At 60.9% G+C, this 25317-nt stretch overlaps 1 protein-coding gene across 1 annotated transcript; it reads left to right on the top strand.

Annotated features, from left to right (window-relative positions):
- The first annotated feature begins 11541 nt into the window (after positions 1–11541).
- On the top strand, positions 11542–24922 carry FGFRL1 (fibroblast growth factor receptor like 1). The gene is made up of 7 exons (XM_082390972.1): positions 11542–11719; positions 12291–12385; positions 21247–21519; positions 22667–22747; positions 22860–23144; positions 23216–23569; positions 23664–24922. The coding sequence occupies exons 2-7, from the start codon at positions 12307–12309 to the stop codon at positions 24104–24106; spliced, it is 1515 nt and encodes a 504-aa protein (XP_082247098.1). The 5' UTR covers positions 11542–11719; positions 12291–12306; the 3' UTR covers positions 24107–24922.
- The last annotated feature ends 395 nt before the right edge of the window (positions 24923–25317 follow it).

Below are 25317 nucleotides of genomic sequence, written 5' to 3'. Positions count from 1 at the left end.
CCACTCTTATTGTGGCTTGTGTGTTGTCAGGCGGCCACCGGGTTGCTGGCATGTCCCCATCCTCTGACCATGTTTTGGTCTTTGCTGGTTTGGGGTTGGGCTGGGAGCTGTGTTGAGAGTTCAGGAAGTCCACGTAACTGGCCCATGCACGTCCTCCGTCCCTGCTGTCATGGCCACTTTGCACCTGGGCCCATGGAGTGGTCACTGGGATGGCAGAAAGGGGCTGACATTGACATGACCCGTTTATGAGCCCCTGCTGTAGGGGACACTTCCTGGGTCAGTGTAGCTTTTCTGCAGGACACAGCACCCTCTCTGTCCCTCTCCACAGACCTCTTTGTCCCCAAGTGTTCTGTCTTCATCGCTCTGAGTCTGGCCCACCAGCTGAGCTGTTGGATGCTGCCTGCTTGAGCCAGACGTGCACCTTGGTCCTGCGTGCCGGGGGACCCTGGTGCGTGTGCACACGCGCCCGCAAACCGCGTCCCTCACGCGGCTGGCGGGAGGCTCTTCGTGCAGCCCTGGGCGTGGGCTGAGGGAGAGGCAGCAAGCAGCTCAGGACGAGCTGCAGGCTCCCGGCCATACGACGCGCTTTCAGATGCGCTTGGGCCCAGGCTCTGATATTTAAATTTGGGACAGAATGCTGTGTGCACCGTCTTCTCACTGGGCCCTTGGGTCACGTGGCCACTTGGTAAATGGAGTTGGACCTGCCCCAGAGCTCAGTGGCAGACCCGGAGCTGCTTTTCAAGTGGAGAGTTGTGTTTGACGCAGGAGGAGATGGACTTGCTCCAGGATGCCAGGGCTCTGGGCTGGAGGCGTTTGCCACAGGTGTCTGCCACAGATGCTCCAGGCTGCGTGGGGTCTGATGGGCTACTCACCCAAGGGGCGAGTGGCCTGCGGCCCAGGAGATGGGTCAGAACAGCACGTGCAGATGCGGGGTGTGCCACTCCCCCACCCAGAGCCCCACTGAGCTCTGTGCCTCCTAGAAGGGGTCCTGCCCACTACCACATTGCCAGACCTTCGGACCCCCAAACTTCCCTGGACTTTCAGTGGGTTTACCTCTCACCCTGCGGGAGGCATGGGCTTTACCGAGGCCTCTAGGGCGCTTGTCATCTCTTGGCCGCCCTGTCTAATCGGCATAATGCCATCAAGGGAACCAAGAGCCCTGGACCGTGTTAAGGTGGTGGGAGCGTCGGTGCCCGTGTTAAGGTGGTGGGAGCGTCGGTGCCGTGAGGCAGACGCTGAAGGTGTGCTGCCGAGCCTGCCATGTGTGGGGCCTGCTGGTCTCCGTCTTCGAGGGGGTAGAAAAGCCAGCTGTGCTGCATACTGGCGCCCCGGACTGTGTGAGTTTGTCCAGTAAAGGTACACATCCAGACCTCAGCTGGTTGGTGTTGCCCTGGGTTATGCTGTGGTCATCTGTCACTCAGCACCCATCTGGCAAGTGACATGGCGAACAGAGAAGGAATCCCCACCCTCACATCTCCCCAGTTCCTGATGTTGGACCTAGTCCCCAGAAACATGGTGTTATTTTTGGTTTCGCGCGGAGGGCAGGCCTGGGGGCTTCCACGATAGCCCCCCATGCAGCAGCCGCGGGCCAGTGTGGGGCTGTGGCTGCTCGCTGAGGATGAATGGCCCACTCTACATTCTGCGGAGATGGAAACACCTACAGGAAGGGTCTGCAAACCCGTGGGCTCACAGACTCAGGCCCATGCCCCATGTGACCAGCGATGGCGGCTTTCCGGTGCGTGAGGATCGGCCTCGCTTCAGAGCCGTCATCCAGGAATCCCCTCCATAGGGCAGTCACTGAGGGGGCCGCAGGGGCCCCTTACGTAACTGGGGCCGTAGGTAGTTCTTTGTCAGGGGGACCAGCCTCCCTTCCATCCAGGGCTCTGGGTCCTGCACATGAGGCCCTAGCCTCACCTATGACAAGGGGCTTCAGAGACCTGCCAACGGACCTACAATTTTCTGCCTATATGTGCCTCAGGCAGCGCTTCAGAAGCTGCCCACCTGTTTCATTTCTCGAGACCCTGCATGTAATCGGCCATCTCGTGTTTGCCAAGTCCCCCGAGGGCCCATGGCTGCAAACACTTGCACGTGTGAGTCACCTGGGGTCTTGTTAAGACGTGGGTCTGACTCTAGTCTGTCTGGGACGGGGCCTGAGACCGCATTTCCAACCACCCATGTGCTGATGGTCCCAGGGGCCAGCGCCAGCCCCGCGGCCCAGTGGCTGCGGCACGCTGCCGGGCGCTTACCAGGCTCCTGCCGGCCGATCCTCGAGGTTGGGGCTCCCTCTTCCCGGAAGGTGTCCGACAGGCTGTCCGGGCAGAGGAACAGCCCGCGTGCACACGTGGACAGGCTGTACACGGGGGCCGTGTGGCTGTCCTGCCCATCTGTCCCCATGTCCCTCCCTCGCAAATTGCTGCTCTTGAGCAGACCAGGGCCCCGGCGGCTTCAGCCTTCGGTCCGGCAGCAGCACGAAGAACCGGCCCTGTGGCCGCAGGAGCCGTCAGGAGGGCCCTGTCCCCGCGTGCCCCTGGCTCTCAGTCCTGCCTCTTCCCTTTCAAGGGAGAAGGAGGGACACCCAGTCTTTAGAAGCACGGCTGTCGCCATAGCAACCAGCCTCTTCCTCTGCCGCACTTGCCCGGCTCGAGGCCGCCCATCCCCACGGTGTCTGTGGCTGAGAGTCACCAGCAGCACCCCCAGGGTCCCTCGGGGAGCTGGGGGTCCCTCCCACAGTGGTCCCAGCACAGGGGCAGGAGTGGCCAGCCCCGTGCGTGGGGAGGCTCCAGCGAGGCCCCAGGAGAGAAGGCGAAACCAAAAAGAGGTCTTTCGTGCATTTTAAAGTCTAAAGTGATGTCACCCCTGTTCACGCTTCGTGTGTTCGCTCAGCAGCCGAGGCCGAGCCTATCACCTCAGCGGCCTCCCCGGTCCCTCCACACAGGCCTCTCGTCTGTCTGTCTGTCTAGTAGATCAACCTGATTGGTTTGTTTTTTTAAACAACAACTTTATTGAGACATAATTGACACTCTTTAGAGCATATGATTTGATACGTTTTGACCTGTTTCTGTCCATGAAACTCTGACCACAATCTAGACAGTGGCTGTTCCCATCACCCCCAGAGGTCGTCTCACGGCCCCTCCCTGCCCCCACCCAGGCAGCCCCACGTCTGCCTCGGTCACTGTAGACCCACTGGCTCTTTCTAGAATGTGGTACAGACGCCATCACACAGTTCGCACGCCTTTTCCACCAGCACAGTTACCTTCAGACTCACCTGCGTTGTTGCCAAGTGTCGACGGATGGTTCACGGCTTTTTATGGCTGATCACGTCCCATTGTGTGGACCTAGAACGGTTTGCCCTGTCACTTGCTGACGGACATTTGGGTAGTTCCCAGTTCGGGGCTGTTACAAATAAAGCCGCTGTGAACATTTGTGTGCAAATTTGTGTGGACATGTACCTCCTTTTCTGTTGGGTAAATACCTGCGAGTGGGACGCTACGTCATGTGACTCGATTACACGTGTGCTTGGCTCTTTGGAAACTTGTTGCTTGCGGCGCGCCCGTATGTCGTGTACTGGTGGTGTCTCGCCACCTTGCTAAGTGCACTAATGCTGTTCATTTTGGTGACTCTTTTTCTTGTAGAGTCCAGAGAATTGTCCACATAGATGATCTTGTCATTTACAAATCAGGGGCATTTTACTTCTTTCCAGTCTGAACTGGCTTGACCCTCCAGCACGATGTGGACTAGCAGGGAGAGAGCAAACCCCAGGTCTGGTTCTAATTTAAGGGGTGAGCGTCATTCTTTAACGATTAAGTGTGATGTTAGCTGTAATGTTTTTGTAGATGCCTTTTCTCAGGTGGAGGATGTCCTTTTCTTTGCCAGTTTGCCGAGAGTTTTTTTTTTTTTAACATCAGGAATGGGTGTTGGATTCTGTCCAGTGCTCTTTCTGCATCTACTGAGATAATCATATGTTTTTTCTTTCTGTTGATACGGTAAGTTATGTTGATTGATTTTGAAATGTTAAACCAACTTTGCATCCCTGGGATAAACCCCACCTGATCATGATGTATTATCCTTTTTTTGTTGGATTTGATTAACCAAAACTTAAGGTGTTTTGCATCTGTGTTCATGACCGATACTGTTCTGGAGGTTTCTGTTCTTGTCATTCTGGATTTGGCATCATGGAATGAGTCAAGAGGTAGCCCCTTCTCTTCCCTTTGCTGGGAGTGTTTGCGTAGAATGGGTGTTATTTCCTCCTTAAATGTTTTGTAGAATTTCTCAGTGAAGCCATCTGGGCCTGGTGTTTTCTTTTTTTTTTAATCAGTAAAGAAAATGAATTAATAGTTTAAAATTTATTCACACATAAGCACACATGCGCACAGGCACATACATACATAAATATACCCACAAAAAAATCCAACCTCAAATGATTCCTTGGGTAAGTTCTACCAAACACTGAAGGAACAGATATTTTCAATCTTATTCAAATTGTTTTACAAAGCAGAGAAAGAGGAAATGCCCCCCACTCATTTTATGAGAGTGGCATATCCTTTTTTTTTTTGAATTTTGTTTATTTATTTTTTATACAGCAGATTCTTATTAGTTATCTATTTTATACATGTTAGTGTATATATGTCAATCCCAGTCTCCCAATTCATCACACCACCACCACCCTCCCTGGGCCTGGTGTTTTCTCTGTGGGAAGGTTTTTAACTAAAAATTCAAATTATTTAATAAATACGTTCAGGTTTTCTACTTCTTCTAGAGTGAGCTTTGGTAGTTTTTGTTTTACAATGAATTTATCCAGTTCTTCTAAGGTGTCAAATGTATTGGCATAAATTTATTCACAATATTCCCTATTCTTCTTTTTTTAAAAAAAATTATTGGGGTATAGTTGATTTACAATGTTCTTAATTTCAGGTATACAGCAAAGTGAATCTGTTATACATATACATATATCCACTCTTTTTTAGATTCTTTTCCCATATAGGCCATTACAGAGTACTGAGTAGAGTTCCCTGTGCTCTACAGTAGGTCCTTATTAGTTATCTATTTTATATACAGTAGTGTGTATGTGTCAATCCCAATCTTCCAATTTATCCTTCTCCTCCTTACCCCCACCCCCCGGTAAGGGGTTTATTTTCTACATCTGTAACTCTATTTCTGTTTTGTAGATAAGTTCATTTGTAGGCTTTTTTTAGATTCCACATATAAGCGATATCATATGATATTTGTCTTTCTGTCTGACTTACTTCACTCAGTATGACAATCTCTAGGTTCACCCATGTTGCTGCAAATGGCCTTATTTCATTCTTTTTAATGGCTGAGTAATATTCCATTGTGTATATGTACCACATCTTCTTTATCTATTCCTCTGTTGATGGACATTTAGGTTGTTTCCATGTCTTGGGTATTGTAAATAGTGCTGCAGTGAACATGTATCTTTTCAAATTCTGGTCCTATTCTTCTTCTAATGTGTGTAGAATCTGTAGTAACATTGCGTCTCTTGTTCCTAATACTGATAATCTGTGTCTTTTCTCTTTTTTTTTCCAGATCCATGTATAAAAGATTTATGGATTTTATTGATCTTCTCAAAGAACCAGCTTTTGGTTTCATTAATTTTCTCTTTTTTTTCTTTCTGTTTTGTTTTCTATTTCATTGATTTCTAATGTGATCTTTCCTGTTTGCTTCTTCTGCTTACTTGGGGTTTCACCTTTTCTCATGTTTTCTAGTTCCTTTGGAAGGAAACTGAGGTCATTGATCTGAGCCCTGTCTTCTCTAATTAGGTGCTTAGTGCCATAAATTTCTAAGTACTGCTTTAACTGTGTTCCACGGTTTTTGATATGTTCTCTTTTCATTTCCATTCAGTTCAAAATAATTCTTAATTTTCCTTTGGCTTCTTCTTCAATGTATGGGAAATTAAGAAGTGGATTACTGGGACTTCTCCAGTGGTCCAGTGGCTAAGACTCTGCACTCCCAATGCAGGGGGCCTGGGTTCGATCCCTGGTCAGGGAACTAGATCCCACACGCCGCAACTAAGAGTCTGCATGCTGCAACGAAAGATCCCGCGTGCTGCAACAAAGACCCAGCACAGCCAAAATAAATAAATAAAATATTTTAAAAAAGAAGTGGATTATTGGTTTGCAAATATTTGAGGATTTCCCAGATATCTTTTGTTAGTGATTTCTAGTATAATTCCAATGTGGTCAGACAACATTCTTTGAATGACTTGAATTATTTAAAAAATATTGCCACCTGTGGCTCAGGAAATGTTTGACTGTTCTGTAAATATCAATCAGGCCAAGTTAGGTGATAGTGTTCAAGTCTTCTATATTCCTGATGATTTTCTGTCTACTTGTTGAATCACATTTGGGAGAAGAGTGTTGAAATCTCTGAGTATAATTGTGGATTTGCCCATTTCTCCTAATCGGCTTTTGCTTCATGGATTCTTACCATGTGCCATCAGGTACATGCACATTTAGACTGTTCCGTCCTTTTGATGATTTTAGAACTTTGTCATTATGAAATGGCCCAATTTTTCTCTGGTCATATTCTTGCTCTGAACTTTACTTTAATATTAATACATCAGCCACTCAGTTATTTTGTTGAGTGTTAGCCAATTTATCTTTTCCCACCCCTTTACTTTTAACCAATTTGTGTCTATATTTGAAGTGTGCTCTGTGTGGGCAGCATATAGTTGAATCTTGCTTTTTTTTTTTTTAACCCAATCTGGTAACCTCTGCCTTTTATTGGGATGTTTCAATCATTTACATTTAATGTGAGTATTGATATGATTGGGTTTAAATCTACCATCTTGCTATTTATCTTTTATTCATCTCATCTGTTCTTTTCTCCTTTTTTCCTGCCCTTTTTTTTGGATTATTATTTTTTTTAATTATCCCATTTGCCTCTTTTGTTGCCTTCTTAGCTGTAATTCTTTGTTCGGTTATTTTAGTGGTTGCATTGGGATTTATACTATACATTTTTTTAACTTGTCAATGTCCACTGTTGAGTGAGATCATACCATCTCATATGTAGGAAGAGAACCTTAAAACACCATTTCTGATTTTCCCCTCCCAGCCTTTGTACTCCTGTGGTCATACGTTTCAACTTTTCATGTGATAGAGATCACACAATACATTGTTGTTATTTCTGCTGTAAGCAGATGATTGATTATCTTTTAAAGAAATTTAAATCATTAAAAAAGCATTCCTTACAGCGACTCACATAGTCTCCCTTTCTGGGGCCCTTCACTTCTCTGTGTGGCTTCTGGTTTCCCCCTGGTCCCATCTTCCTTCTACTTGGAGGATGTCCTTTCACGTTTCTGGTAGTACAGATCTGCCAGTGACTAATTCTTCCAACTTCTTACGTCTGAAAAAGCCCTGTTTCACCTTTGTTTTTGGAAGACACTTTTGCTGGTAAAGAGTGCAGGTTGGTGGGTTTCCTTTTCTCACATTTTAAAGATATTGCTCCACTGTCTTCTTGGGTGCATTGTTTTCATTCAAGACATCAACCAATCATCCTTTTCTTTGTTCCTGTATAAAAATGTGCCTTTTTTCTCTGGGTGCTTTTAAGCTATTCTCTTTATAACTGGTTTTCAGCATTTTGAGGAGGATGGTCCTTGGTGTAGTTTTCTTCATGTTTCTTGTGCTTAAGTTTTGTTGAGCTTTTGGGAACTGTGGGTTTGTTTTTCACTACATCTTGAAAAATTCTGGCCACTTTTTCTTAAAATATTCTTTCTTTTCCAGCTCTGTGTCCTCTCCCTTCAGGCTCCAGGTCCAGGTGTATTTCACTACCTGAAGCTGTCCCCCAACTCACGGATGCTTTGTTCATTTTTTTCAGTCATTTTTCTCTCTATGTTTCATTTGCATAGTTTCTATAGCTCTGCCTTCAAGTTCACAACCTTTTCTTTCACAGTGTTCTCTTCATCCTGTTCAGTGTATTCTTTATCTGACATTTTGGTTCTCCTCCCTGGTGTTCAGTTTGAGGCTTTAGAAAAATCTTCCATGTCTCTACTTAACATACTTAGCCTTGCCGCTGGCATCTTGCGCACGTGCAATATAGTCACAGGAAGTGTGCATGATGTTCTTGTCCACTAATTCTATTGTTTTTGTCATTTCTGGGTTCTTTTTGATTATTTTTCTCCCCTCAGTACAGGTTATCATTTTCTGCTTCTTTTCACGCCTAATAATTTGTGGTTGGATGTCAAACATTGTGTGTTCTACCTTGTTGGGTGCTGGACAGTTTTGTATTCCTATAAATATTCTTGCATTTGTTTCTGGGACACAGTTAAGTGACTTGGAAACTGTGTGATCCTTTAGGTCTTGTTTTTAAGCTTTGCTGGGCAGGACCAGAAATGCATTTAGTTTAGAGTTGATTTTTCCCTTCTACTGAGGCAAGACCCTTCTTTCTACTCTAACTGACACCGCTTGAATTACTAGGTTCTCAGCTCTGGCTGTTGAATGCAGGCACTGTGTTCCTGCCCCGTGGGCTCCCATCCTTCTGGGTGGTTTTTCCCCAGCCTTGGATGGTTCCTTTTCACTTCTGGACTGATCTGTACTCCGCTGAAGCCTCGAGGGTGACCCTCTGTGGGCCTCTGGGGCTACCTGTCTGCACAGCTCTCTCCTCTCCAGGACTCTGCCCTGTGAACCCCAGGCGTCTTGCCCTCCCGGGACTCCCCCTCCCTCTGGGCTGGGTCCCCACTGCCTGCCCTGCGCCCTGGAAACTGCAGGGAGGGAGCAGGGACTATTCAAGTCTCCCTTCATTTGTTTGCCGTCTCGCAAGGATCGCTGTCTCCTGTTGCATGATGTCTCCTGTTGCGTGATGTCTTGGCTGCTGCTTTTCACACGTATTTATCTCTGAATTTTCTTATTTTTTAACATGCGGAGAGCATGTAAATCTGGTCATTTCATCTGGAGCAGAAGCCTGTATATCAGGGGCTTCAATTCCCTGGCGAGCGCTTCCCATCATTAGAGGCGTTTCTCTCAGTCCCTCCACCTGCTACTAAGATGCCTTCTCTCTCAGGGCTGCGGACACGCCCTCCTTGCCCACCCTCACCCGTCCCGGTCTCGCACAGAGCCAGGGCTCAGCTTCTCGTGGTTGACTGACGATTGCATGAAGAGCAGATAAATACTTCTTGGGGCTCGCTGTGTCCGGCAGGTGGGAGACAGAAACTCTTGCAATCCCCAGGATAATTCCATGGGGTCTGATCGCAGACGGGAGGATTGAGACCGGGAGGTTAAAAGGACAGTATTTGAACCGGTTCCGTATTCCGGGCGCATTGTCATGAAGGGGAAGTGGGAGCCCGCTGGTGGGAGGGTTTCGTGGAGGAGGCGGCTTTGGAGATGCGCTCAGGCTGGCCTGGCGCCGGCGTGGGGAGCGCCGCGTCCTGCGCGGAGAGGCGGCCGCGGGTCCCAGGGAGGGAGGGTGGGGAGCCGGGCGGCCTCCGGGGCCGCCACGCTCCGAGCCTCCGCCAGGGGGCAGCGCGTCCCCGCTCAGGGAGGTGAGCCCCGCCCGGGACGCGCCCCTTCCCACGCGCACACCAGGCCACGGCCCCTCGCCCGCCAGCAGGGACTGCCGCCCCCACCTGGCGCTGCTCACCTGGCGGAGACCCCTCCCCACGGCCCACCTCATCCCGCCCACCGGCGCGGGGCCGCCTCGCCCTCGGCCCGCTTCCTGTTTCCGACCCCCCCCCTCCCCCCCCCCCCCCCCCCCCCCCCGCTTCAGAGCCACCTTTCGCACCGCTGCCCCTGGCAGCCGCCCACCTGTCGCAGCTCTTCACGCCCCGGTGGCGCCTCCTCATAACCCTGCCCGCGCAGCCCGCCACTAGCCCTGGATGCCCGTTTTGTCCCAGAGCACCTGTCTGTGACCCCTCAGCGCCGCTGGCACCGTCCTTAGGTGGGCACTGAACCCGCCCTCCTGGCTTCCTTCTCGCTGCGGGGCCTGACTCCAAGCGCAGGAGGGCTACTCGGGTCTGTCAACGTCTGGGCCTTCACCCCGCGTGCAGGCAGGATGGGGGGCGGGCCTGGCTCACCACCACCCTCCCACGAGGTGCCCACCCTGGCCCAGAGACAGGATTTGGGAACCGCCTTCTCACTGGCTTGGAAGAGGTGCGCAGCCTGGGTCTCGCCGGGCCCCAAACCCTGATGGCTCACACCCCCTCACCCAGCTCTCCTCTGCCCTGGAGATTCGGACCTGCAAGGCCTCTCCAGTTCCAGTGTTCGCTGGAAGGCTTCCTGGGAGAGGGAGCTCCCGAGAGGAGAGAGGCTGTTCCAGGCAGGGCTCCCGAGGGAATAGCATGGGCAAAGGCCCAGAGGGGATGGAGGGAGGGCTGCAGGGGGCGGGGGTGGGAGCTGGACAGGACCCAGGCATCGAGGGCCTCAAGGGTGGTGGGGTTTGTGTTGAGGGCACTGGGGAGCCAGAGACGTGTCAAGGCTGTGTTTTAAATGATGATTCTCCGTTCCAGAGATGTGACAGTGGAGCGGAAGCCAGGGGAGCCTGACCCACTGATACAGGCCAGAGAGGATGGGGGTTGCTCGGGGAGACCCTGATGGATGGAAATAGGGGAGGCACGGGAGCCAGTGTGTGCACGTTGCTGAACAGGGAAGGGAAGGGCAGTGGGGCAGCGTGGAGGGAGATCCGCGGGAGAGCTGGACTCCGCAGCGCGCGCTTCCAGTCCTGGGCATGCCTGGGAAAGTGCTGCCTGGGAAATCTTGGGTAAATTACCTGACTTCTCTGTGCCTGCGTTTCTTCATCTGCACAGGACCTCAGTACCCCACATCACCTGCGACTTGGCCCTCCCTGGAGTCTCTTGGGGCCAGAGCGGGGTCTTGGATCTCCCCTCCGCTCCCAACGACATCCGGGGGCTCAGATCTCGGGGCCCTGACGGCCCAGCTGGGGCTCGATCAGGGCCAGCTCTGGAGGTGCGCGGGGTGTTGGTGGCCTGAAGTTGTGTGCTCAGACACGGGCGCCAACGGGTGCAGCTGTGAGGTGGGCGCCGCGGGACCTGGAGGTGCGCAAAGCTGGGCTGGGCCTGGGCGGGGCTAGGCGGATGGCCGTGAGGGGGCGCGGTGTGTTGGACCTGGCTGGGGAGGGTGGGAACAGGCTGGGGGCGGGGCTAGGGGCGGGCCGTGCGGGGGCGTGGCTGGGCCAGGGGCCGACCGGGGCGGGGCGGGACGGGGGCGGGGCCGTGCCCCGGGGAGCCGACCCGCCCGCGGGCCGCCCGCACCGCGAGGGTTAAGGCGGGGAGCCAGGCGGGCGGGGCGGGCGCGCACGCCGATTGGCGGAAAGTTCGGGCGCGGGGCGGGGAGAGGGGCGGGGAGATGGGCGGGACAAGGGGGCGGGACGCGGCGGCCTCGGCGCGCCGATTGGCAGGAAGTTGTGTCGGGGCGGGGCGCGCGGCGGGCTCGGCGCTCGCTCCGGGAGAGTTGACAAAGCCCCGCAGGGAAGGACGCCTCGCGGCGCGGCGCCCCGGGCCCCTCGCCCCGCCGCCCCGGGACCCCGGCCCCGGCCCCCGGACCGACCCCGCCGCCCGCCCCGTCCCCGGCCCCAGCCCACGGCCCCCGCCCCGGCCCCGACCCGAGCCGCCCGCGCCCAGGTAGCGCCGCCCCGTCCCGAGGCCGGGCCCGGGGGCGCGGGGCGGCGGGGTGCGGCGCCCGGGGCGGCGATGACCGCGCAGCGCGCCCCGCGGGCCCGGCCCTGAGCCCCGCCGCCCGCGAGCTCCGCCGAGGTGAGCCCCTCCGCGCGCCCGCGATCCCCGGGGCAGACTGGGCGGGCCGACTCGGGAGGGCCGGGGGCCGGGGCCGGGGCTGGGGGCGGGGGCCCGGGCTGAGAGCGTCCGGGTTCCCGCTCTGCGGTGGGGAGCCGCCGGCACCGGCACGCGCCGCCGCCGCTCCCGCCTGGCCCGAGGTCCTGCCAGTGCCCCGCCCCCGCCCCTGAACCCCACGTGGGCCCCCCCCCCAACGCAAATTTGTCCGCTAATGGCGCAGGCGATTATCTGCGGGGCCGCCGGTGTTGTGTGTCCCGCGGGCAGGGCCCGAGTTACAAGAGCCAGGAATCCAGACGGTGTTTGGAGGGGGGGCGGGGGAGGTCGGTAATTAGTGTAAACCCTTTGTCTGCCTTTGATAACCACGGTTCCCCCGCCGCCGCTTCCTCCGCCCGGAGCGCGGCAGGGAAGGCGGGGCGGCCCGCACCCCGGTCCCCGCGATCCAGGGCTGGGGTGCGGGCGGCTCCGGGGCCCAAGGCGGGGGGCGGGGCGACCCCCACCCCCACGCAGTGACCGGCCTCTGAATGCACCCCAGGTCCGCACTGGCCGAGATGACGCCGAGCCCCGCGTTGGTGCTGCTGCTGCTGCCGCTGCTGCTGGGGGCCCTCCCGCCGGCCACCGCCGCCCGAGGTGAGTGCTGGCGCCCAGCCCGGCGCCCCGGCCTCCGCCAGCGCCGCCCCTTTCCCTCCGGCCCTGAACCCTGCCACAGTGCCCGCCTGGCGCGTGTGCCTGCGCCCCGCCCCTGCTGGCCCCGCTCTGCCCGCCCTTCACCCGCGGGGCGCCCCAGTGCACCCATGGGACCCTCCAGCTCACCCGCGGGCCCCCCTCACCCACGTGGCTCCCCAGCTACCTGTGGGGCACCCCTCACCTATGGGGCATCCCCATCTCACCCATGAGGTCCCTCCAGCTCTCCCACAGGGTTACCCCTCACCCTCAGGGCACCCACAGCTCATCCGTGGGGCCCCACGCTTGCTGGCAGGGTGGGCTCTGGCCCCAGTTCCCCTCAGGACACACGCACACATCCACACACACATCCCTGCAGTTGCGGGCAGCTGCTCACGGTGGATTCTTGCGTGATGGGCTGTTTGGCCACATTGGACCCAATTAGGCCCCTGGGAACCTGCAGAGACCCCCCTGGTGGCCAGGGTTGGGTGTGGGGACAGTGGGGACATTCTTGGCCTCTGGGACTAATGACCCAGCCCTGTGCCCTATGCCTGCCCATCTCTAGGAAGGTACAGGGTGGGGGCTGGGAGACTATGAGTGCCCAGTGCATGGGGTCACTGCATGGTGGAGGGTAGGGGCCTGTCTTAAGGCAGACCCTGAGACCACCTACTCCCCGCTACACACTACGTCTCTCGGCGTGCACCACACCAGGGCCTGGACGTGGGCTCACACACCTGCTGTGCAAGCGGGCAGGCCCAGATGCCTCCGGAGGGACCCCTGCCCCTGCAACCAGCCCCAGCAAGGGGCGTCCTTGGCTGATGGGTGATACGTGCCCGCGGGCTCCCACCGCCATGCTCAGTGCTGGCCTTTCTCAGCTAGGCGGGACCTGCGGCCAGGCCAGCCCTTTGGGCGTGTTGACCACTCAGGATCGTCCTTGCCCTGTCTACCAGCCCTCTGCGGCTTCGCACCCCTCCCCCGCCGCCGCTGCTGCCCAGCGGGCGCACTGAGACCAACCCGGCCTTATATGGCCACGTTCGGGTGTGGGGTGGCGGGCGGCGGCCCAGGTGGGCCTCATGCCACGGTACCCCCCCCCCCCGCCCCGCCTGTCCTGCCAGGGACTGGCTGGCTGGCTTGAGGGTGGGGGCTGCCCAGGCGTGGCCAGGACGGGCAGTGGCCAGGGTACTGCGGACACTCAGGTCATGCCCAGCAGGGCCCCCCCTCCGCCAGTGGCCAGCGGCCTGGACTCTGATTGCTCTTTTATCTGCTTGTTCTCCCCCATCCACGCACCTGCCTGTCCTCTGGCCACTCGGCCAAGGAGGTTCTGGAGGCCACTGGCCTGGCCTGGTCATTGGCTGGAGCCTGAGGTGGAGTGGCCGGTGGCAGCGGGCCATGGATGGCAGTGGGCGGTAGGGCCTGCCTCGGCGCCGAGGGGTCCCAGAGGGACCACACCCCGCCCTGTGCCCCTTGGCTGAGGCCTTGGGCTCCATGGTGCAGGCCCTGGCGGCAGTAGGGAGGTGGGAGCCCCTTTCCAAGGGCAAGGGCCTCTGTGGTTTTGGGGGTGCGGGGGGCAGTGCTCTTCCTGAATTGTGCTGGCTTCTCCGCCAGGCCTCGACTGGAGGGCAGAGTCGTTTCAGGCCCTTCCCACTTGGCGAGTGAACAGGCTGAGCGCGGACCTTCTTTAGGCTGACAAACCAGCGCAGAGAGAGTTTGGGTGGTTTTTTGAAAGCCGTTTTCCCCGTGGTGTCACAATTTCTGGAATCGGTACATTTCTAGACTCCAATCATATTTTTAAAGTTCCCCTTTTCCCAAAGTTTCACAATCTTGGTGGGTTTGTCTTAAACTGTTTTTTTTTTTTTTTTCAAGTTTGAAAAAAGAATTTGGCTTTCTTCATTTCCATTTTATTTCTCACAGTGAGAGCTCTGAGAGGTTCCGAATGAAATACCTCTTACAAATTACTTTGGAAGAAGTCATTTCAGGGTTTTCTGAGAAGTGCCACGTGTGAACTTCTCTGAGGATGGTGCAGTGGATGGTCTCTGAGTAGCCAGTCCTGGAGGTCCCTCCCTGTCCCCTGGACCTGGCCGGCGTGCCCGGGTGCCCTACCTCCTGCGGGACAGCGAGGACTTGGGGCTGCCCTGCCTTGGGGCTGTGGTGGGAAGGGTCTGCTGGAGCGTGTGAGTCGTTGGGGAAGCATGTGGCCGTCAGGGCGGCTGTGGCGTGTGCATGTGCGTTGGCTGACCCGGCCTCTGGCCAGGCTGCAGGGGGCCTCCTCCTCCCCTCTAGGTCCCCGCAGGCGGCGCTGGCCAGTGTGCGGCCAGGGCTGAGGTGGACTTGTGGGAGCCCGGCCCAGGCTCTGGGAGGTGGGGATGTGGGCCAGCGGCCCCATTTACGTCTTGCCTTGGGCCCCACTCCTGGAAGGGAAAATAAATCACTGTCCCCTCTGGGGGGAGGAGGGAGCTGAACAAAGTGGCCTTTGGCTGGGCCAGGCTGAGCCTGGGCCGCCCGCAGGCTCTGTCTCCATCGTGGGGGGATCAGTGGGCCTCCGGCTCCAGCCCGGCTCCGCAGCCCTAACGGGGGACGTGTTGGTTTTCCCCAGCAGCAGCCTCAGCCTCCGATCACCTGGGCGGCTCAGGCTCACTGACGTGCTGGGGGAGGCGGGCTGTGGCCGCCTACCCGCTGTGTGGCCATCCACGTTGGCCTCCTTTGCCCCATGCTGTGCCTCGCCTGGTGACCGCAGCCCTGGTGCGTCCAGGTGACGGCCTCCGTCAGCAGGTCAGCATGTGGAAGGAAGGCGTGCCCGTGCCACCGTCCCCAGACCCCACGGACACTATCGCCAGCGTGGCCCCACCCTGCCTTGCCCGCCACCCGCTCTTCCTAGTGGTGGCCACCAGTGCTCCTGGTCAAGTCCAGCCTGGCTTCTCTCCGAGCCCCAGGAGAGCAGGGGCCGCTGTCCTGGGCTGCCTCAGGTGGGGTCGCAGCCCGGGGTCCACTGGAGGGTGGTGGGGCGCAGAGGCATGGGCGTCACTCTGGGGCCTGGAAGGAGAGGTGGGGGCCGGTCAGGGTAGGCAAGGACAGACCTCCAGCTGGGGGGATGTTGTGGGCAGAGGTGGGCAGCTCACCGGGGCCAGAGTGGACATCCAATGGACACGGGCGCCTTGGTGTAGTGGGGTAGGGGCCTTGAGTGGGGAAGGGCTGGGCCGAGAGGCTGGTCAGCTGAGGGGGTGTCCTGGGGGCTTTTCCAACAGGACATCGTGGCCAGCCTTCCTGGCTCCGGCGAGGAGTCCTGGGGCCTCCATCCACACCCTGTGCCCCCACTGAGTGGCTGGGGGCGGGGCCTGGAGGCAGGCAGGGAGTGGGGTAGGTGCCTACCCCCCGTCCAGCACAGACTGGCCCCCTTGAGGAGATCTGGCCCAGGGTGGGGTTCCTAGGAGCTGTCCCTGAAGCACTGCAGGAGTTGCTCCAGCCTAAGGGCTGCTGAAATCCAGGGTTTCCCATCTTGGCAGGAAACACAGTTGCTTTTCTTCCTGCCGGGGAGTTTATTTCATGAGAGATTTACACAAGCTGTGCGCTGTTGAGTGGCTGAGGAGTGAATAAAGGGGCCTGGGGCAGCAGGCGGGGAGGAGGGACCCCCTCTGGCTCCCAGGGTCCTGAGCCCCGGAGGAGCCGGGGCCTGCGGAGCGCGCTCTCCTGGTCCGGGGCCGCTGCCAGTGGCTTCCGGGCTGCCCTCTGCACTCGTGCAGCAGCCCGTCCGGGTTCCGGCGGGGACAGTGGGGCTGACTCTGGAGCTCAGCCTGACACAGCATGTGCGCCTTGAGGGCCAGGTGGCCTGCCCCGTGGCCTCCGGGGGCCTGGGGGCGCCTAGCCTGGGCTGGCCTGCTCAGGCCCCATGGCCGCAGTCCTCGCCTCAAGAAGCCCGCCGTGGGCATGGGCTGCCGTGGAGCAGGTATGGGTGGGAGGGAGGGGCTCTGGCCTGGGGCCGCGCAGGCCGGGCTGCTGCGTGGTTGGGTCTTCTGCCATAGCCATCGCCCTCCCCCTCGAGGTTCTGCTTAAACGCCCCGGGGGCTCCAGGCTCAGGAAAATGTCCTCGTCTCACCTCCGAGGTGACTCCGGAACCTGGATCGGGGCCCCCTGGGGTGGTCTGGGCCCCGCGGCGCATTACCCTGTGCTCTCGGTCCAGTGCCGGCAGGTGTGGGAGGCCCCACTGGACAAGGGCCTTCTCGGTCCTTTGGCAGCTGGGAGCGGGTCTGGGTCAAGTGATGTGCCTGAGGTGGGGGTGGATGGCGGGGTGGGTCCGCGTTGAGTCTGGTGGGCCTGGTGAGATCTGGACACCCGTCGGGGGCTGCCCGGTGTTCAGCTTAGTCCCTTGGTGAGGGCCCGGGTGCTTTGCGGTCACTGCCCCCTGTTGGCAGTTCACATGGGTCCCCCCCAGGGCAGTGGCACCGTCAGGGTGATGCTCCGGGCCTCCCGTGTCGGTCCTGGGGATGGTGAGGGTGAGGCGGAGGAGCCCTGAAGCTGGGGGTCCACTGAAGGTCCATCTGGGGGCTTCCAGAGAAGAGGACAGACCCGGAGGCCCCCGGTCTGCCCACCCCCCGGTGCGCGGCTGGGCAGCCGGCTTGCTCGGTGGGTCAGGCCGTCCCTTTGCCACGCCCAGAATGGCCTGGTTTCTGGGGCAACCACCTGTCCTGCGGGTCCTACCAGTTCCGCCACAGGTCCCGTGGGTCCAGCCCCCGGGGGCCGCCCTGGGCCGGCTGGTGACCGGGAGCCTGTGTGCGAGTGCGGGTGTGCACGTGTGCTGAGCCTGCCCCCCTCGTGGCAGCCCTGGGGTGGTCCTCACCTGTGCCCCCGCCCTGGGGCGTTCCTGCCCTTCCCCCCCAGGCCTCGCCTTCTTGGGGAGGGTGCTGGCCCTACGGCCTTACCAGCTCACCCGCGGCGCCCGGTCCTCACTGTGAGGACCACCTTGGGCGCCCGCAGCCCCCAGAGAGTGCCTACCTGCCCTGCCTGGTGCCAGGTGCCTGCCCCCTCCCGGCCCCCCAGCCAGGGCCCAGCGCCCCTCCCCACGCCGCTTGCTGAGCTGGCCCTGCACAGCGGGACGGTGGCTTCTGGCCGGCCGCCCTCACCCCACAGCCAGGCCCATGCTGGTTAGCCCGACGCGCCCCCCCACCTCCCCCGCCCCCTGCCAGAGAATTCCTTCCAGGCTGGAAATTTCTGGGGCTTCGCAGGGCTTGCGGGGGACGGAGCTGCCCGGATGAGCCGGCCGGTGCTTCATGCACCCTCATCCTCACCTGTGTTTGCGGCTTCACGGGGCGACGGCTGAGACCACCGGGGCCTCTGTGGCCCCTGCTGGTCTCTGGCACACGGGCCCTGGAAGAGGGGCGATGTCTGGCCCGGCCCCTCTTGAAAGCAGCTTGGGGGTCGGCAAGCCAGGTCCCACAGAACACCCTGGGCGGTGGGGAGGGGTGGAGCCCGATACTTGGGACCCCTCTCACCCCTGCCACGGCCAAGCCCCTGACAGACCGTGAACAGAGCGGGAGCGTGGGTCCAGATGCAATGGCCAGGGCAGGCCTCCGTGCCCCTGGGGGCGGGGAGGGAGGAGGGGGTGTCGGGAAGGTGCGCCAGGCTGGGCGGAGGCCGCGGGGCAGTGAGGTGTGGGGTGCTGAGCTTTGGGGCGGCCCCGAGGGCCTGTGGAGACGGCTTGGGGGTACGGGGTGGTGGGCACGGGATGGGCCACAGCTGGGGGTCCCTTCTCTGTCCCTGCCAGCACCTTTGCCTCCCTGGGCCCTGGGGCAGGAGGGGTATCAGCTGGGGTTGCCGCCGGGTCTTGTTATACTAAACGGGGGAAAGCGGTGCTCCTGGCCGGGCAGGGGGAGGGGCTGTGGGCCTGGGCGTCTGGAGTGCTCAGAGGTGGTGTGTGGGGGGGAGTCTGCATCCACTGTTGGGGTGTGCATCTGGGGGTCGGTGTGACAGGGTCTGTGTGTGACAGCAGCTCTGGATGGCGGCTGGGAATCCAAGCTGGGTTTGTGGGGCCCTCGGAGCGGCTGCCCCCATCCCCCCCAGTACCCCCATTCCTGACCATGTTTTCACAGCTGAGGGTGAAGGAGGATGGAGGAGAGGAAGGGGCGACACCTTCCCTGCCCGTTACGTTCAGCCCCCCTCTTGGGGTGAGACCCTGCCCCAGCCTGCGTCTGCCCTGCCTGCGCCGTGTGCCGCCTGCCTGTGCCCGCGGCTTCCTAGGGCTGCGACTGCGGGTGGGTGCAGGGTTGGGGCTTCCTGGAGGAGGTGCTCACGGGGAAGGCGCTAAGGCTGCGTCGGCTGCCCCCACCCACATGCCCTCCAGGGGCCTGCGGGTCTCCAGCTTAGGCCTCAGTTTCCCCGTGGCTGAGGGGTGGGAGGCCTTGTCCAGGTGGAACAACAGGGCTTGTGTTTCCCAGGCTAAATATAGAGCTGCAGCAGCCGTGCTGGCGGCCAAAATTCCCAGGAATCTGGGGGGCCAGGCCTCCCGCTGGTGAGCCTGCTGGGGGGTCTCTGCAGAGGCCGGGGTGGGGGGCAGGGCCCCGGCCTCGTGTCTGGGTCCCCCGGAGCCCAGGTGGGGGTGGGGAGGGGTGAGGCTGGCCACAGAGGGGAGGGGGGCTGTTTGCTTTAGGATAAGGCTGGCTCCAGCTGGGGCCTCTGGACGGGCGCTGCCTTGTCCCCCTCACTGCTCACAGGCCGGCCCATGGGGCCACACTTCCGGCCCATCTGGCGGTCACTTGGCTCTGTCCCTCCACTCCGCAGGACCGAGGGTGGTGTCCCTACCACCCAGTAGGTGCCCCCCAACAAGGTCTCCTCTGGCGGGTGGGGAGAGGGAGGGGTCTCACTGTCAGGCTGGCGCTTTCTCTGCCACTGAGGCGGGCTTCTTCGGGGGTCGGGGGTGTTGAACCAGCCCCCAGTGGTGCCCCCGCGATGCCGCTGGGACAGGCAAAGCCCCAGCAGGGAGGGGTGCTGTTCCTCGTGCGGGCACCGTCCTCCCCACATGCCTTCCGGGCCATTGCGTGTGTCTGTGTGGACATGTGTGGGTCCGTGTGCCTGTGCTTGTGTGTGTGTGATCCTTGCACCCAGGTGTCAGCCCAGGAAGGGCGGGGGGGGGCCCTTTTGTCCTGCAGCCTGGGAGGCCCCTGTGAATGGTGGAATTTCAGGCAGTGACAGGTGGTGGACAGGGTCTGCCTGGGAATGAGGCCCGGACCCTGGGCGGCCTGGGGGGCCTCAGAAGGTCCACTTGTCTGGGGGCCCTGAAGCCTCTCCCACTGCGAGCTGGGTAGGTGCCTGGGGGGCCCTGGAGACGAGTGATTAGGGAGAGGCGGGTATCAGGGGAAGCCAGAGGGCTGGCTGGCTGGCTGGCACCTCTGGCACGGCCCACTGTCCAGGGGCTGCATGGAGGGGGTGGGGCCACCCGAATGGGGCAGGATGTGGAGGGGGGAGGCTGTAGAGGGAAGGTGCCCGGGGTCTCTGTGTCTCTCACACCCCAGTCCCCTGGAATCAGAGACTCGGGACCCCCTCCCCACCTGGGGCCCCAGAGAAGCTGAGCCCTGGGCTGTCAGCTCCCTCCATCCAAATGGGGATGGCCCCCTACGCTCCCTGCACACCCCAGGCAGAGGCGATGGGGGCCCATGCTCTGTGAGAGTCCCTGGGAGCTACAGTCTCTGGGGGACCCACAGGAGCACTTTGGTTGCAAAGCGGCAGCAGAACCAGCTGGCAATTGCATGTTGAAGAAACACCAGCTGGTTATTAAAAACACATGCCGCTCTCAGGCCCTGTAGCGATAGCATCTCAGAGCAGCCGCGCCTCCGGCACCTCCGTGCGGCCAGGGCTCGGGACCTGGCCTTCACGGCCTGGAGTGGCTGCCGTGGGGGGTGGGTGCCCCTTCCAGTGGCTGGTGGGCAGAGTCCTGGGAGCCGGGCCCAGCCAGGCCCCTGGGAAGGGCAGCTGGGTGCCCGTGGCTGCCTCTCCTGGTCTGGAGGGACCGTGGGTGGGTGACCACGTAAGAGCCCTCCACCCCTCGTGGTCTTCCTGTGGTGCAGGGGCTGCAGACCAGCCCCAGGTCAGGGCGTCAGGCGTGGGGGCGCGGCAGGGAGGGGCCTGAGGGTCCACCAGGAGATCGCGCCATAGCCTTCTGACGTCCGCAGCGTCCTCCCCAGCTGGCCCGTCTCTTGCTGCCCTCTAGGCCTGGTCATCCCCCTTCTCCCTGGACTTGACTCCAGAGAAAGTGAGGCTGGGTGGACCCGGGCCGGTGCGGACGGGATGGGTTTCTCCCCGCCGGTGAAGGGCGTCGTGGCCTCAGCCCAGGACTCAGGCTTCTCCCACGGCAGACAGTGGTCACCCAGGGCTGGGATGCCCAGCTGCTTGCCCTGTGACCAGGGCCTTGGTGACCTGGTGGGGCCTGCCTGGCAGCAGGGAGGCTCTTGTCCAGGCAGACAGACCCGGTTTGATGCAGCCCATGCACACGCAGGCAGACGTGGGCCACCAGACGCAGGGACGCTCACACGTGCACACACACACAAACGGGGTGCCTGCAGCGAGGTGGTGGGGGCCGCCCTCGCTCGCCTGTGGACGTGCCTCCTGGGCGAGCCGCTCCTCCCCCCTCCCGCCCCCACCCCTGCATGCGGGAGCGCGGTGGGCCCTGGGTGAACGCCACCTCCTGTGGTCTGGGAGCTGGGTAGGTGTATCTGGGTGGAGTCCTGGGGTGGGGACCCGGCAGGGGCAGCCCTCCCCCGGCTCCCAGTGCCCATGCCTGCCTTGGCCCTGACCGACCACCTGCCGGTCCCCTCCTCCCTGACCGAGCCCTCTGACCCCCACAGGCCCCCCGAGGATGGCGGACAAGGTAGTCCCGCGGCAGGTGGCCCGGCTGGGCCGCACTGTGCGGCTGCAGTGCCCCGTGGAGGGGGACCCGCCGCCACTGACCATGTGGACCAAGGACGGCCGGACGATCCATGGCGGCTGGAGCCGCTTCCGCGTGCTGCCCCAGGGGCTGAAGGTGAAGGAGGTGGAGCGGGGGGACGCTGGCGCCTACGTGTGCAAGGCTACGAACGGCTTCGGCAGCCTGAGCGTCAACTACACCCTCATCGTGATGGGTCAGTGCTGGCCGTGCCAGGGCGGGGCCTGCCGTGCGTGCCTAGTCAGCGGGCGGGCAGACCTTCCCTGTGTGCCCACCCCTCACCCTGCATGAGCTCGGCCCACGGCCCCCAGCACCAGACCCGCCCTGCTCCCCGCCTCTGAGCCCAGGACACCACCCCCAGGCCGGGCCCCGCCCCCTCAGGCCTCACCTTGGGGTTCCCCTTCCTCCCGACCCCTTCTCCCCCAAAGTTCTGCTGACCTGGGGGCCAGGGCTGGCTGGGGGGGGCGGCAGGGCTGGGTATGGGGGCCCCAGGTGGTGGTCCCACTGAAGGGCAGCCTGGCGGGGCAGGCGGGCCGGCAGCCTTGGCGTCGGCCATGACTTTGAGGCTCAGGTTTCGGAGTTCAGAGGGGCCGCTGGGAAGGAAGGGCCTTCTGTTCTCCTCTGCCTCTGGGGCCCCGGCTTGGGGACCGGGCGGCGCCCCCAGCAACGCGCCCTGCACTCGCTGGTACCGGGCGCTGGCGCCTGGCCCTCCCCCACGGGCTCCCGGGCGGGTCCCTCGGGGCAGGTTCCCTGGCAGCACAGAGGAAGGGCCTGACCCACGCGCCCCTCCGCTGGGTGCCGGGGTGGCGTCTGAGCGCCCGGCCTTGGTCCTGGGCCGTGGAGGCGCGGCTGTCACCGGGAGGGGGGGCATTCCTCAGCACGCCGCCCCCCTCAGGCCTCACAGGCCTTCTCTGGGCTGTGGAATGGGAGTCCCGTGGGTGTCCCCCCAGCGTCCTTTCAAAGGGGAGGATGGCCAGGCGGTATGCGAGCCATGTCAGCTCTCCTAGCCCTCGGCCCCTTGATGTGGGCTAGGGTTACTGCAGCTGCCGGCTGGGCCTGGTCCCCACCTCCCCCAGGCCCTGCAGACCCCCCGGAGCCAGGGTGGGGGAGCCAGATCTCCGTCCCACCCACGCCTGTCGGGGTCACCTGCACCCAGGGAGTGGGCCGGGTGGGCGGCTCCTGCCCAGCTGTCTCTGGGATTCTGAGATGTGGGTGTGCACCCATGGCCTCCTGCTGGCGTTTCTAGAGCTTTCCCAGCTGGGCCTGAGGCTGGGGCCTGGGAGCCAGTCCTGGGGTCTTACAGGGGCTGCCGAGGCCCCTCTCATGCACCCTCCCCTCTGCAGACGACACCAGTCCAGGAAGGGAGAGCCCGGGGCACGACGGCTCTTCCGGGGGCCAGGAAGACCCAGCCAGCAAGCAGTGGGGTGAGCACGGGGAGAGACGTCACCATCTTGGTCGGGGGTGGGGTGGGGCTGTGCCTCCACCCCAGTGCCCGCTGACTTCTGTGCCCCGCCCGCTCCCCCCCACCCCGCGCAGCCCGGCCCCGCTTCACGCAGCCCTCCAAGATGAGGCGCCGGGTGATTGCGCGGCCCGTGGGCAGCTCCGTGCGGCTCAAGTGCGTGGCCAGTGGGCACCCACGGCCCGACATCATGTGGATGAAGGATGACCAGGCCTTGACGCGCCCGGAGGCTGGTGAGCACAGGAAGAAGAAGTGGACCCTGAGCCTGAAGAACCTGCGCCCCGAGGACAGCGGCAAGTACACGTGCCGCGTGTCGAACCGCGCGGGCGCCATCAACGCCACCTACAAGGTGGACGTGATCCGTGAGTGCCGGGGCCAGGGGTGGGGGTGGGCTTGCGCCCGGGGGCTGTGCCCAACGCATGTCCCTGCGCAGAGCGGACGCGCTCCAAGCCCGTCCTCACGGGCACGCACCCCGTGAACACGACGGTGGACTTCGGAGGCACGACATCCTTCCAGTGCAAAGTGCGCAGCGACGTGAAGCCGGTGATCCAGTGGCTGAAGCGCGTGGAGTATGGCGCCGAGGGCCGCTACAACTCCACCATCGACGTGGGCGGCCAGAAGTTCGTGGTGCTGCCCACGGGTGACGTGTGGTCGCGGCCCGACGGCTCCTACCTCAACAAGCTGCTCATCACACGCGCGCGCCAGGACGACGCGGGCATGTACATCTGCCTGGGCGCCAACACCATGGGCTACAGCTTTCGCAGCGCCTTCCTGACCGTGCTGCCCGGTGCGTGGGCCCCGCCCTGCCCCGCCCCGCCCCACCTGGGCCCCGCCCACACGTGACGCTCCCCTCCCCGCCCCCTCCTCGGTTTCTCCCGCAGACCCCAAGCCGCCAGGGCCGCCCGTGGGCCCCTCGTCCTCGACCACCAGCCTGCCGTGGCCCGTGGTCATCGGCATCCCAGCCGGCGCCGTGTTCATCCTGGGCACCGTGCTCCTGTGGCTCTGCCAGGCCAAGAAGAAGCCATGCGCCCCCGCGCCCGCCCCTCTGGTGCCTGCACATCGCCCGCCCGCGACGGCCCGCGACCGCGGCGGGGACAAGGACCTGCCGGCACCCCCCACCCTCGGTGCCGGCCCCGGTGTGGGGCTGTGTGAGGAACTCGGGCCCCCGGCGGCCCCCCAGCACCTGCTGGGCCCGGGCTCAGCCCCCGGCCCCAAGCTTTACCCCAAACTCTACACGGACACGCACACGCACACGCACTCACACACGCACTCGCACGTGGAGGGCAAGGTCCACCAGCATCAACATATCCACTACCAGTGCTAGGGTGCCTCGGGGTGGGCTTGTGGGGGCCCGGCCAGCCGGGCAGGCTTGGGGCAGGGGCCACAGAGGAGGATGGACTGCGGTGAGAGACGCCCCACGTGAGACACACACACACCTGGACGCACACACATGCATGACATACCTCTGGACACACACAACTACACACACACACACACACACACACTCAGACTAAGAAGCCTTCAGGAAGGTCTGTATTGTAACTCTGCAGTGCGCATGTAGCGATGGGCTAGCTCATGAAGGAATCCCTTGGCCCCGTGATAAGGATTTCATGGGGGCCATGGTCACCCCCCCACCCTGGCCTGGCAGGAGATCTGAGAGGCACCCTGGCTTTGCAAACCAAAAACTCCGACCCCCTTCCCTACGCCTGCCCGCCTGTGTCCCTGCCCAGGCTATTTTTGCCACCACCTGTCCTGGGTGTCCAGGAGTCCACCAGTGCCCTGGGCAGGGGGGTCGGGCGGAGCAGTCCTAGGCCCCGTCCTGAGAGGCCGGAGCTGGCTGGGGGTGCCTCCCGTCCCACTGCCAGAGAGAAGGGGCCCTTGATATTTATATTTAAGAAATTAAGATAATAATATTAATAATGATGAAAGGAGGGCTGGGCCACAGAGACTCGGCCTCTCCTGAGGCCCAGGACCCACCTGGCCTTTTGGCCACGCTGGATGTCCACCTCGGGAACGGGCATCCATCACCCCACTACCCGTGGCGGCCCCAGGCCTCTGTAATTTTATATAGAGTTTGAGCTGAAGCTTCGTATATTTAATTTATTTTGTTAAACAAGAAAATGTGCATCTTTTCCTCTAAGCTGGTGTTTCTTCCTGTGTTTGCATCTGTGTGTGAGCATGTGCCTGTTTATAGGATGGATGGGGGAGCTCCCAGGAGCCCCATCACCAGGCCTTAGGCTCGGGGGCTGAGGCCTGAGGGTCCCCAGGTCCTGCCATCAGTGCCCTGAACCGAAGGACTCTTCCCCACTCACCTGCATGCGCCTCCCTGGCCAGCCAGAGTCCTGCACATCTGGCCCGGGGGGGGCCCCCCAGCCCTCAGTGCAGGGCCCGTGTTTCTCCCATCCCACATTCTGGGGTCCCCTGGGTGGCCTTGGTGGGGAGGTGGGCTAGGGCCAGTTGCCTGCAGGGAACCGTCCACCCTGGGTGTGCACCCGTGGCCTCGCTCTCCGGATGAGGAAACTGAGGCTCTGACTC

The sequence above is a fragment of the Balaenoptera borealis genome, assembly GCF_965194805.1.
Source record: "Balaenoptera borealis genome assembly, chromosome: 4".
NCBI lineage: Eukaryota > Metazoa > Chordata > Mammalia > Artiodactyla > Balaenopteridae > Balaenoptera > Balaenoptera borealis.
Note: the sequence above shows the minus strand (reverse complement) of the source record. Positions and strands in the feature narration are given on the sequence as shown.

What these genes read in the sequence shown, in the direction of transcription:
- FGFRL1 (XM_082390972.1), top strand. Translation starts at nt 12,307, where the DNA reads ATGACGCCGAGCCCCGCGTTGGTGCTGCTGCTGCTGCCGCTGCTGCTG. An exon ending in CTACACCCTCATCGTGATGG is followed by an intron (nt 21,520 to 22,666) that starts GTCAGTGCTGGC and finishes TCCCCTCTGCAG; the next exon opens with ACGACACCAGTCCAGGAAGG. An exon ending in CTACAAGGTGGACGTGATCC is followed by an intron (nt 23,145 to 23,215) that starts GTGAGTGCCGGG and finishes GTCCCTGCGCAG; the next exon opens with AGCGGACGCGCTCCAAGCCC.